This window comes from Lithobates pipiens, unplaced genomic scaffold (assembly GCF_037356315.1).
Source record: "Lithobates pipiens isolate NorthernLeopardFrog02 unplaced genomic scaffold, aLitPip1_a1.2 Scaffold_25, whole genome shotgun sequence".
Lineage (NCBI taxonomy): Eukaryota > Metazoa > Chordata > Amphibia > Anura > Ranidae > Lithobates > Lithobates pipiens.
The window spans coordinates 111,455,412-111,467,619 of NW_027507787.1; the positions used below are offsets into that span (position 1 = coordinate 111,455,412).

The window sequence follows — 12,208 nt, forward strand, 5'->3', positions numbered from 1 at the left end:
TCCAGTGTGAAAGCCGGTGCGCTGGCAGGACAGTGAAAAAAGTCCTGCTAACCGCATCTTTGGCGCGGTGAAGGAGCGGTGTATTCACCGCTCCTACCCATTGAAATCAATGGGACAGCGCGGCAATACCGCCGGCAAAGCGCCGCTGCGGCGGCGCTATGCGGGCGGTTTTAACCCTTTTTCGGCCGCTAGCGGGGTTAAAACCACCCCGCTAGCGCCCACAGACCGCTGCTAAAACGACGGTAAAGTGCAGCTAAAAATAGCGGCGCTTTACCGCCGATGCCCGCACCGCCCCAGTGTGAAAGGGGCCATATCTGCTCGATACATGTAAGATTTTGGGCATCCCCTGCAATATGTCATTTATAGTGAGATGCTGTCAAAGGGAAATCACTTCTAAAGGGATGCAGACTGTGCCACTTTCCTTGTATAGAGGAAGTTGAGAATTGTAAAACCACTCCCATATAGATTCATTTAGAACATGGACAGATAAGCAAGCAGCTGTTTCTTCTGAATAACAAAAGGTAGTAATTTGCAAAAAAGTTTGTTAAAATGCCTGCAATGTACACAAAATACCCAGAGGGGAGTTTTTTGAGTTAAGGCTCGTACATACTATAAGAAAATCGGGCGTACATTTTCGTACGATTTTTGTATAGTACATACAAAACTTTCTACAGTCGAATCCAACCTTCTGAACACGTTTCGAATGGAACAAGCTCCAAAAATGTTTTTGGATGGGAACAGAACGAATGATTTTTGTTTAATGTTTACCAAGAAAAATCCGAAACGAAAGCCTGCGCTTGATCAGACACAATAAAAAAAGAAGCCTTTGTCATACAGGAATTTTCGTACAAATTTTCATTGGTTCTTTCATTTGCTGTGAAACAATGAGGAAAATCTGACTATCATTTGCTGTATTTTCCTAGTGTGTACCCCACTTTAGCCGCTGCGCAAATAGCGTGTGACATAAAATTTCAACATCCACCGTTTTGTTCTCTAGGGTCTCTGCTAAAAAAAAATCTATAATGTTTAGAGTTTTTTCTAGATTTTTTTTTTTTTTAGATTTTTACATATGTGAGAAGTGTCGGAATTGACCTAGTGCTTAAGTGGTTAAAAAGTGTTCGTAATGAATCCACAGAATCTTTTGTTCAGATACTGACCTTCAAAGGTGAAACCCCATATGCAATCTTATCTTAATCTTAACGTGAAGTATACAATAATGAGTGCCTTTCTTTCTCGCCTCTTTTGCAGCTTCAAGACAAAGCAACTGTGCTTACCACTGAACGTAAGAAGGTAAGTTATTAGATTTAGCCTTGCTCTAAAAGGTTGAAGGGTTTACAGAAAATATACAGTTGATAAAAAAAAAATCTTCCTAATAAGCGTTTGTTATGCTTTCTATTATATTCACCTACCGACACAGTTCGTCTCTTAGCCATTGGGTTGTTACCCCCACCTTTAGGAGAATACTAGGCATTACATGTTCTGTAACACACAGAACTTTCCAGTTCTGCCCCGGGGGGGGGGGGGGTCCGGTCCGTCCCTTAGGTAACAACCCTCCAGCCTGCCATGCAATCATCAGTTTTATTTTGCCTAGGGAAGGACCTAGGAACCCTGACGGGCCCGTCGGTCCGTCTTTTTTTTTTTTTTCTTATTTTTCTTTTTTTTCTTTTTTTTTTTTTCTTTTCTGCAGAAGCTTGGCTTTTTGCGCAAGATGCTAGATCCTGTGATCTATCAACAGCCGGCTGGGTGACAGGCTGGATACCCTTATCCTTGTAGTCTCCCCAGTCCGGCCATCGAGTGTGCGCAGGCCAGAGCTCCGCACTGGGTCGGCCACGATGAAACCTCAGCTTCAGAGGGGGTCGGTGAGCTTTTATGCTCCGGGGCACACACATGACCAGGCTACTGATGTCTGCGTCGCAGTGTGCCGGGCCAGCAGCCACCCTGTACTGATCAGAGAGTGGGTCTGTAATGGAATGTCTCCCAGCTCTTCAGGACTGGTAAGTACAGCTCTCCCTGCCTCGGTGGGGCTGAGCAGCTGGGCATTCCCTGGGAGGTCGATTTGGGGGTCCCTCACCTCCCCTCCATTCTCTCCCTGTCCCTTTCTCCCTCCCCCCCTCCCCGTGGGGGATGCTGTGGGAGCGGTGTGTGTTTGTGCAGGTGCTCTCCGGGGGGAGGGCTCTCACCTGGGGGGGGGGGGGGGGGGGTGGCAGTGGCGCTTGCTGGCTGTGTCCTGGGTCCGGTTTTTCATGTCCTTGGAAGGTGCTTGTGAGGTTGTTGGCTCATTCCTTGTTTACGGTTGTGGGGTCAGCCATGCGACCAGTACTGGCATCCGCACTTGGGTCGCAGACACTGAGTGGGCAAAACTTGCACCAAGAATTGGGAGAACAGGCTTCTCCTGTCTGAGTGGAACTAGCAGACCGACTAATGAAAGGCCTTAAGTACGTTTGTGACGTTGCCCTGAATACCCTTCCTTTTGTTGCCTGCTACAGACTCTTGAGGTATCTACCTCCTAATAGGGTTCATTTGAACCTCCCCCACCTGGGAGTCCATTCAACATGGAACAAGTTCTGTAGTGCAAATCTTCAAGATGCAAAAAGCACTAAAAATGCAGAGCTATGTATTCTGAATGGGAACATTTTTATGAAAGAAATGGGGGGGTTCCAGCTATTAATGCTGCAATCACCTCAGTGAGAATAGTCTCGCATGTCCAGTGGATAAAGCACCGATAAAGGATCCAGCAAGTTAAAGTTGGATTTTCCTTTTAAAGACAAGATAGATGTAGTTCTGGCTGCAATTGGAGTAGCTCAGTCCATTAACCCCTTAATGTCTGCTCCACTATTGTGGTGGAGCACATTTTGAGTCAAGCCAATGCATTTGGAATCCAAGGGGTTAAGGAACAGGTGTGTGTGATACCTGAAAGTTCTGCCTGATCAGCAGACCCGGCAGGGGGCTGGTGTATTTGATGCACTGTGTCTCACAGATGCTATGAAGGACTTGATCATTTAAGCCCTATGGCTTATACTTGGACTAGTGCATTTTTGCAGAGGTCCATGGCTGAAATATTAGTCAGCCAAAGCACCAGGTGAAAACCCTTAGCCTGTCTGTGTCCCTTAATCATGCAGCCTCTCATATACCTGTGGTATCTGCCTTTTAGGCAGTCTCGATGGTCTCACGTCAGGTTCAGGAGAAGGTTGCCAGGGGCAGCACCAGGATCTTTGGGGCAGAAAGCCCCTGGAGCAGAATGCTAAGGCCTTCTCATGAAGGAGCACCCCTACTTTAGTGAGGGGAAAGGTCCTGCGATTCTCAGTCTGGCAGGAACAATGTAAAGAACAGAGTGATATCTGTGATTTTCTTCTCTAGGTTACATCTAGAGTTTAAAGAGCCCGGATGGCCCAGTCGGCTTTCGATCCGAGGGTCCGGGGTTTGGGTCCTGTTTGGGTGCTGCCTGTGGGGTCCTTGGGGCTGCTGATGCAGCATTCTTATCCAAGATTGTCAGTCTCCTCAAAGAATGCTCCTAAGGTTCCAGAGAAAAGATAGAAATAAGAGAAGTGTCTCTTTCTGGTTTCTGGATCAGCTGTTATCCCAGTCAGTGATATCAGAGATTCCCTTGGTGGAACAGGGTTTTTTGGATCAAACCTTTTAAGGTCCCAGAGCCAAGCAGAGAGGTAGGACCCAATCTAGATCTCAGAAATCTGAATCAGCACTTAAACATCCGATCCTTTCATAATTCGATTGGCTGTGTCCATAATGCAAGGAGGGGAGTTGCGTATCTCCATGTGCCAAAGTTTCCTGCTTACCAGAAATCTCTGCTATATAAAGTGTGTGTGCATGCATATATATATATTTTCAATCGTGGCACTGCCATTCGGCTTGGCCAAAGCACTACGAGTGTTCTGAAGGATTCTGGCACCTCCTTTTAAGCCAGGTTAAAGGCTCAAGGCATAGCGGTCCTAGCCTATTGGAAGATCTAGTTTGAATAGATCATTCAGTCTCAGATCTAAAACCGGAGTCTGATCTCAGCTGTAGATAGCGGAAATCTCTAGGTTGGATTCTCAGCACAGGAAAGTTCTCATTAAAACCATCAAGGCGGTTACTTGGGGGCTGGTTATAGATACCATACAGAAGAAGGTATTCTTACCCCAGACGTGAATCAGTTCCTTTTGTAGGACTAATTCAACTTATCAGGAAGGAAAATTCCTTCATTTTGGCTGCAGGAGATTTTTAGGGGATATGGTGGCCGCCTTTAAGGCCGTCCCTCACGCGCAGTTTTATTCAAAGACTGCTTCAAAACACCATCCTGTTGGTCTGGAATAAAGAGGATTCAGGCCTTGTTTGTTTCCAATACGCTTGGCTCCCGACATAGGTCAGAGCCTAAATTGATGGTTGTATCCAGCAGGAGGCAAAATCTTTATCCTGCAAGATGTTAACAGATGCCAGCCTTCTAGGCTGGGGAGCAGCCCTGGAAGAAGATTCTGTCCAGGGGAGATTGTCCAGGTTAGAGGACCTTACCTATCAACTTTGGAAGTTTCAGGCAGTACATCTGGCCATGGAATCTTGGCGGTCAGGTTACAGGACTGTCCTGACAGGATTCGGTCTGACAGAGCCACACCTTGCCTATCGGCAATTTTAATATTTCAGGCGTACTACTTGAGACGCCAACAATTTCCAGGAGAATGATCTCTTCACCCCGACATCTTCCTAGCAATATGTCAGATGGGGTACTCCTGACATGGACCTATTCGCGTCCACATTCATTAGTAAGGCTAACAACTTTGTCAAACAAGGGGTCCGCTAGCAGGCGCAACAGATGCATTAGTCTTCCCAGGGTATCAGTTCTCACTCTGCTACTTCCGCGCCTTATTCGCAGGATTAAGCAGGAACAGAGGGCGGCGATTCTGGTGGCCCCAGCCGGGTCCCAGAAGATCTGAATTGATCGAGATCATAAGGAGGGCAGTTGAAGTCCTTTGGACTCTGCCATTATAGCCAGACCTTCTTGCACAGGGTCTGGTATTTCATCCTACTTTACGGACAAGGAGTTTAACAGGTTTGACTGTTGAATCCAACTCTAAAAAATATTGTGGGTGATCTCCTTCAGTAGTGTCTACTTAGATTTATGCCAAGAAGCCGGCTTCCAGAATCGCTTACTATAGAATCTGGAAGGCATAGGTTTCTTGGTATGGATCCAGGGGTTGGCACCCCAGGAGGTGTCAATAGGCAGGATTCCTGCATATGGGATCTGAAATGAAGCTGGCTTTGACTTTTATCAAGAGCCAGATCCAGGCCGATGTCTTTCTTTTTCCTACGGCCTCTTGCTTCCCATTCTTGGTGCGTAGCTTATACCGGGATTAACGCGGTTTATTCCCCTTATCAGGGCACCTCTAAATCCTTGGGATTTAAGATTGGTCTTGTCGGCTTTCCATTTCTTCTGCTAGAAGAATAATGGAACTAAATGGCTCTGTCTTGTAAAAGCCATATTTCATCAGGTATAGGGACGAGGTGATTTGATGTCGTCATCCTGAACTCTTACCAAAAGTGGTAACAGGTTTTCATTTAAACCAAGATATTATTCTTCCTTATTTCTCCCCAGAAGCCTTAATCTGGGGAAGAGAAAGCACTACAGTCTCTTGATGTAGTAAGAGCGATCAGAATCTATTTAAGGGCGACCGCTCAGGTTCGCAAAACACAGGTTTTGTTTGTACTGCCAAAGGGTCCAAGATATGGTCAGGCAGTGTCAAGATCCACTATTTTCCAAATGGGTTTGTCAAGTCATTGATCAAGCTTCAGCTTAAAGAAGAAAATTATTCCTTCTCATATTAAGAGCACACTCATTAAGGGTGATTAGTGCCTCTTGGGTGATGCATCATCAGGCCTCTATGGCTCAGATCTGTAAGACCGCAACATTGGTCTTTGGTTCAGTCGTTTATCTGATTTTTTTATTTTTTTTTTCAAATCGGTATTAAAGGTCATGAGGAGATGGCTTTTGGGCATATACTGCAGGCTGCAGTATGAGTCCTCTGGCCTCCTGTTTCCTTGATTCTGTCCCCCCCCCCCCCCCCCTTGAGTTGCCATTTCTATGGGACATCCCACATAGTTATTACTATGGCGCTGTGTCCCTTGATCTAAGAAAAGAAAATAGGATTTTTAAAACGGCTTACCTGTAAAATCCTTTTCTTGGACACAGAGGTCCCTCCCTTCTTCAAATACACTGATTGCTTGGCTACAAAACTGAGGACTCCCAGTAATGGGAGGGGTTATATGGGGGAAGTTCACGCCTTAAGAGGCGTGCCAGTGTCCAGCACCTGATGGTCCGATGTAACCCACATAGTTATTACTATGGCGCTGTGTCCCCTGATGTACATCAAAGAAAAGGATTTTACAGGTAAGCTGTTTTAAAAATCATATTATTTGCACAAGGTGTTGTATTGGTTACCATTATAGTAGTGCTGCGCTATATATACACTTATATACACAGTCAAAATACCCATTAATTTTTTTTTCTATAACATTTTATCTACTTTGCTAGAAGTGTTTTTTTTGGCCTTTCTAGATGTCAGTGAAAACTCTTATGATGCAATATAGTTGTGTCCTTTTAAATGTTATGTTTTTGGCTGTAGTTCTGCCCTTTATACATTTTAAACATTATAGAACTTTTTATAATAATAAAAAAAAAAATGTTTAAAATTGACTGTAATTTGTTCCTCTGTAGCGTGGCAAAACTGTTCCAGAAGATCTGGTAAAACCAGAAGAACTCAGCAAGTATCACCAAGTTTCCTCCCATGTGGTAAGAACCTACAGCTTATCAAGCTTTCAATTTTGTATCATGTAATCGGGTACATTTAATAGTGTGCTGACAAAACAGAACATCTTTGTGTACAGTATGGTGTTAGCCTTGCCCAGTTGTATTTTTCTAATCTACAGAATCTCTTCTCACTTATCTCCACAGCATATAGGGGCTGAATAAAATAATCTGATAGGCCAGCTTAGGGTAACCCCTCCTAGACCCAGCTAGTGTCCTAGAGGATTGATGTCTTCAACTCTTAAAAGAAATAAAAAATAAAAAGAAATTCCATCTCCGTTATTCAAGATTCCTGGTATATAGCTGCTACCCTAGACACATGGCCGCTATCTAGATCAGCCTTTCCTAAAGCCTGGTACACACTATTAATTTTTTTTGTTCAACCCAGCAGAGAACTGTCGAATGATCTCCCCCGCTGAGCTGTTTTGTTCCGACGGGGTGGCCCCACTCGCCAGAACACTCCTATCAGTGCTCTCAGCCATTGGCTGAGAACGCTGATCGGTAGTAGGTCGGCTGCTGGTTTTCCAGCATGCTCGTCTGACAGGAGCCAGCTAAAAGTCCGGATTTTGTCGGACAGGGTTCCATGCACACGCTCCCATGTCAGCCGGCATTCGGCCTGTGTATGAGGCTTAAAGTGATACTAGATTCTCATGTGTCTTTTCTTTCTGCATAAAAATAACATGTTATACTTGCATCCTCTGTGCAGTGGTTTTGTACAGAGAAGTCCAGAGCTTCCTCTTCTCAGGTCCCTGTTCGGTGCTCCTTGCCCCTCCCTCCTGACAAGTGCCCCCACAGCAAGCAGCTTGCTATGGTGGCACCCGAGCCACAGCGCTGTCTTCGTTCAGATATGGAGCCGTGTCTAGGCCCCCCCCCCCCTCTATCTCTCCTCATTGGCTCACTGACTTTGACAGCAGAAGGAGCAAATGGAGCTCTGCTACTGTCTCAGCCAATGACGAGGGAGAGTCCCAGGCAGCTGAGTCTCTCATGCAACATTGCTAGATAGAGATGCTCAGATAAGTATTAGGGGTGCTGAGGGGTGCTGTTGCACTGTGTTTTATTTTTATTTTTAAATCTTAATGCATTAAGGTAAATCTTCTGCCTTTACAACCACTTTAAGCCTAGCTTTGGAACACTTGTACCCTGATCGAGGCAAAATGTAAACGAACAATACACTCCCCACTGCTCAACCCCTGGTATCCTCAGACATACATCCTCTCCATATTCATGACCAGACAGGGTTTTTTAATGCCACCTACAGGAGTAGGACACCAGGCAGGAAAAGCTTGGAAATTCCTATGGGCTTTCTCTATAGGCATAAAACCCCCTCTTTGTCATAGGTAATGCAGGTTTTTTTGCCTCGTGATCATGGAAATGGGTTCCCCGCTGGGGTCTCCTTCAGCATTTTTCAGCATTCTTTTCCTTGGGAGGGGGGAAAGGGAGGGGCTACTGCTCTTTCTTTTCTGGCACCACCATGTAATTCTACATTGGCTAATGGCCATGTTTTTGAAACCGAGGAGGCAATGTTTTTGTTGATTCTGGTGGCCGTATTGCTGAAGCCAGGTTGAGTGGCCATTTTGCGGGTGACCAAGCCCATGAACTTACTATGGGGGCTGGCTGGACAGGTTGGTAGCCAAATGTGGCAGACATCTTGCTTTTCCCTAACAGTCTGTGGCTGATGAGGGATGGTCTCCAAGACTCAAGTGCGCTGCTCTCTCCTCTGCTGTTTTCTGCTGCACGTGGACAACACACAGGAATGGTGAGCAGGTGTTAAGTCCTCCCTGGTGCTAATCTCCCTCTCTGCAGGCTTAGTGTTCCTCTGCCTCCTGTCTTTCAGAGTCCCTCTTCTTGCACAGTCCCTGCCTGGGTAGATGGTCCCCGTGGAATCTCGAGAGCACATTTCACCTCCATCTTTGAGGGGATGGGTCCTTCAGATTCCTCTTTAAACGTGCTGTTGGGAGTCCTAGAATCATTTGCCGCCCGGGTGGAATTGGCGAGTAATAAGCACTCTTCCCCATCTACCTCTTCCGCAGATGTCTCTGAGCCTGAGTCGGGCTCTGCTGCTAGGGGCTCTGCTATTGCTGGGGACCCCAATGAGGCATCACCAGCTTCCTCGGATGACTAGGTTGAGTGCTCTGGCTCAGCTGTTGCATGGGAGAGGATGTTGATCTCCACTCTTATTGTGTCTGTGCAGAGACACTTAAAATTGAGAATTTCCTGATGGTGTCTGAGTTACCTGTTCCTTTTGGTATACACAAGCTGGCCAGGTGTGCCAAGACTTTTCCTTATTCTGCATATTTGACAGATTTGTTTACAAGTATATGGCACGTCCAAAATGTCAGCTTGTGGTTCCCAAATGCTTTGTGTTATGCTAACCATTTGCGGAGGACCTTTTCAAGAAGTGGACCTCTGGCAGTGGTGAATCTTGCACAGGCCTCCTTTTTTGCCGCCGCCTTTAAAACCCTTAAATCTGTGTTTTCCAACACAAAAAGGGCCAGATTTGATGAAGTGAACATGCGTGAGGGCCGACCATTTTGCCTGACATTCTTTGAACTTCGGTCAAAATTCGGTCTAAGTGTTTTAGTTTGAGTACTAATACACTGCCCAACAAGATTTCTCTTGCCTTTGTCGTGCTCGTTCCTGACACAGACAAATGCTCTGCTCTTTAGGGGTACCGTTAATTCTTAACGATACCCCACACATTGGAAAACGTGGGGTGCTTTTGGTGCAGTGCAATAAAAAAAAAATGAAAAAAGCTTGGCCTTCTTTCCCTGCATTTTTGTGGGTAGGGAAGTCCATTGAAATTAATGGGCTGCCCTACACGCAGCACGCAGCCACACAGATAAGAACCAAGGGCTTGTTCACATGTCAGGTTGGAGAGGCAGTAAAACCACATGGTTAAGCGTTTTTTACCACCCCCAACGTCTCCCCCTTTAGCTGCAGAGGGAACAGCTGTGGGTGTACACTTGCTGTGGCTTCAGCTTGAGGTATACCCAGGGTGAACAAGCCTGCGCTGAAACTACCCTGCAACTTTGTAAATTGTACAGTTGCGGTATAGTGTTGCTGCATTTACGGGCTTAAAACAGGTGGTGGTAAAGCAACATAATGCCTCTTTACCGCCTTTCAAATGCCTCTGAAAAGCGATCTGTGCATGGATTGCTTTTCAGAGGAATAGCAGCCCTGGCTGCTATCACACACAAGCCCTACAAAAGCAGTTCTGATGGTGCAGGAGTGGGGGGGTCCGGATTAAAAATAACATACACACAGACACAAATGCGCGCACACACACACATATAGACAAATGAACGCGTATACAAACACATGCCTACATAGACATACATACAGACACATGCACACATGCACACATGGACACATGAAACCTTTAAAAACTAATCTACTCTACCTTTCCAGCTTCCTTAATCAGCCAGCTACTGCACTGTAGGGGGAAGCAGAGAGCACAGCACACTCCCCTGCACTTTACTTTAACTTTTGAATCTGACGGAGCTTCTCACAGTGCCGATGTACAGGGGATCGGGCTCATCTGACAGCCCTGATCCCGCGGCACAGTGGTTGAGAGAGGCTGGTTTAGAAAACCAGGTAGGCCGTTCAAAACCGGGCGCGATTGGCCCACGGGCCAGACTTTGGACATGCCTGCCTTAAGCGATACTCTTCAACGCATATGTTTGTAGGAGGGGATTTTAACCTTGTGGCCCACCCCCAGATGGACAGAAGCACCACTTCCAGTCTCAATGCAGCTTTCCCCAAATGTCCAAAACATTACAGTCTTTCCAATTATCTGATGAATGGCGATCAGATAATATAGGTGCAAAGGACTTCACCTTTTATTCTCACCCCCATAATTCATTTGCCAGGTTAGATTACATCTTTTGCACCCCTATTATCCTGGCCAACTCCACAAACTCTGCTATCCATCTCTGCCCTTGGTCTGACCATAATACGGTTACCCTTTCTACATCTCTAATTGGTTTGTCAGACACTCCCTACACTTGGCGCCTGGCCGAGACTTCAGGCCACATTGACACACACACATGGCTTCTCTAATCAAGACCCACTTGCCTGTTTGAAACACAAGACGTGCTCCGACCTGAGCGCTGTGTCCATTTACCACCGCCAGCTTTTTCTCCCCAATACAATCCTACAAATTTTCAGTGCCTTTCCAGATTATCCCCTGCGGGTTCTGTGAGGGACCTCCATTGACGCCCTCTGTTGGGTGAACCCCCATTTCCTCACTCAAGGTTGTGAGCCTCCCATCCAGGGCAGGAGCAATTCTTCAAGGCTCAGTCTCTCCACCTCCTGGTTCCTTCGGATGCGAGGAGACACAAGGCAGCACAAAACCCCCCCCCCCCCCCCTTCCTGTTCTCCTGAGGTCCATCATTGTTTTTAACTATGTATAATTACGGATGCATTTGACGTATCGAGCTTCTGATACATTGCATCCTGTGTTTTCTTTTTGTATCCACACATTCATTCATATCCCTTCTACCATTTGGGCTTCTGCTTGCCCGCATGCCCACTACCCCTTTGATTTTAAACAATAATTTAAATAAAAATATTTGTTTTAAAGTAAGATATTGCCTACTAAATACTTGTCCTGCCCCTTTAAAGTCCCGCTGAGGCACCCTTTTTGCATCTACCATGAACTGGGATGTGGGTCAGGCGATTTTCAGACCATTTGCAGCACTTTTCCCCCTCCTTTTAAACTTGGTGATTAACCACTTAAGCCCCGGACCATTTTGCTGGCCAAAGACCAGACCACTTTTTGCGATTCGGCACTGCATCGCTTTAATTGACAATTGCACGGTCGTGCGACGTGGCTCCCAAACAAAATTTATGACCCTTTTCCCCCCACAAATAGAGCTTTCTTTTGGTGATATTTTATCACCCCCTGCGGGTTTTGTTTATTGCGTATTTTGAAAATTTTTCTATAATATCCCCCAAATATATATATATATATAGAGAGAGAGAGAGAGAGAGAGATTTCCTCAGTTTAGGCTGATATGTATTCTTATACATATTTTTGGTTAAACAAAATCGCAATAAGCGTTTATGCAAATATTATAGCGTTTACAAAAAAGGGGATAGTTTTATGGCATTTTTTTTTTTTTTTTTACTAGTAATGGCGGCGATTATTGCTTTTTTTTTTATTTTTTTTTTTAATGCGATTATTATGGTGGACACATCGGACATTTTTGACACATTTTGGGGACCGTTGTCATTTATACAGCAATCAGTGCTATACAAATGCGTGTAATGTGTAAATACCACTGGCATTGAAGGGGTTAACACTAGGTGGCAGTGTAGGGGTTATGTGTGTCCTGGGGCGTTTTTCTAACTGTGGGGGGCGTGGCTGTGTGTGACACGTCGCTGATCTCTGCTCCCAATGACAGCGAGCAGAGA

The 12,208-nt window shown here is 45.7% G+C and overlaps 1 protein-coding gene across 2 annotated transcripts in view; it reads left to right on the forward strand.

The window, feature by feature from the left end:
* Positions 1-12,208, forward strand: part of PRPF19 (pre-mRNA processing factor 19) — a 563,471-nt gene that overhangs the window by 204,814 nt on the left and 346,449 nt on the right. For both annotated transcript variants that reach the window (XM_077454802.1, XM_077454803.1), the window contains exons 7-8: positions 1,249-1,290; positions 6,704-6,778. In XM_077454802.1, the coding sequence (XP_077310928.1) occupies positions 1,249-1,290; positions 6,704-6,778 (117 nt within the window). The remainder of the gene's footprint in view (positions 1-1,248; positions 1,291-6,703; positions 6,779-12,208) is intronic.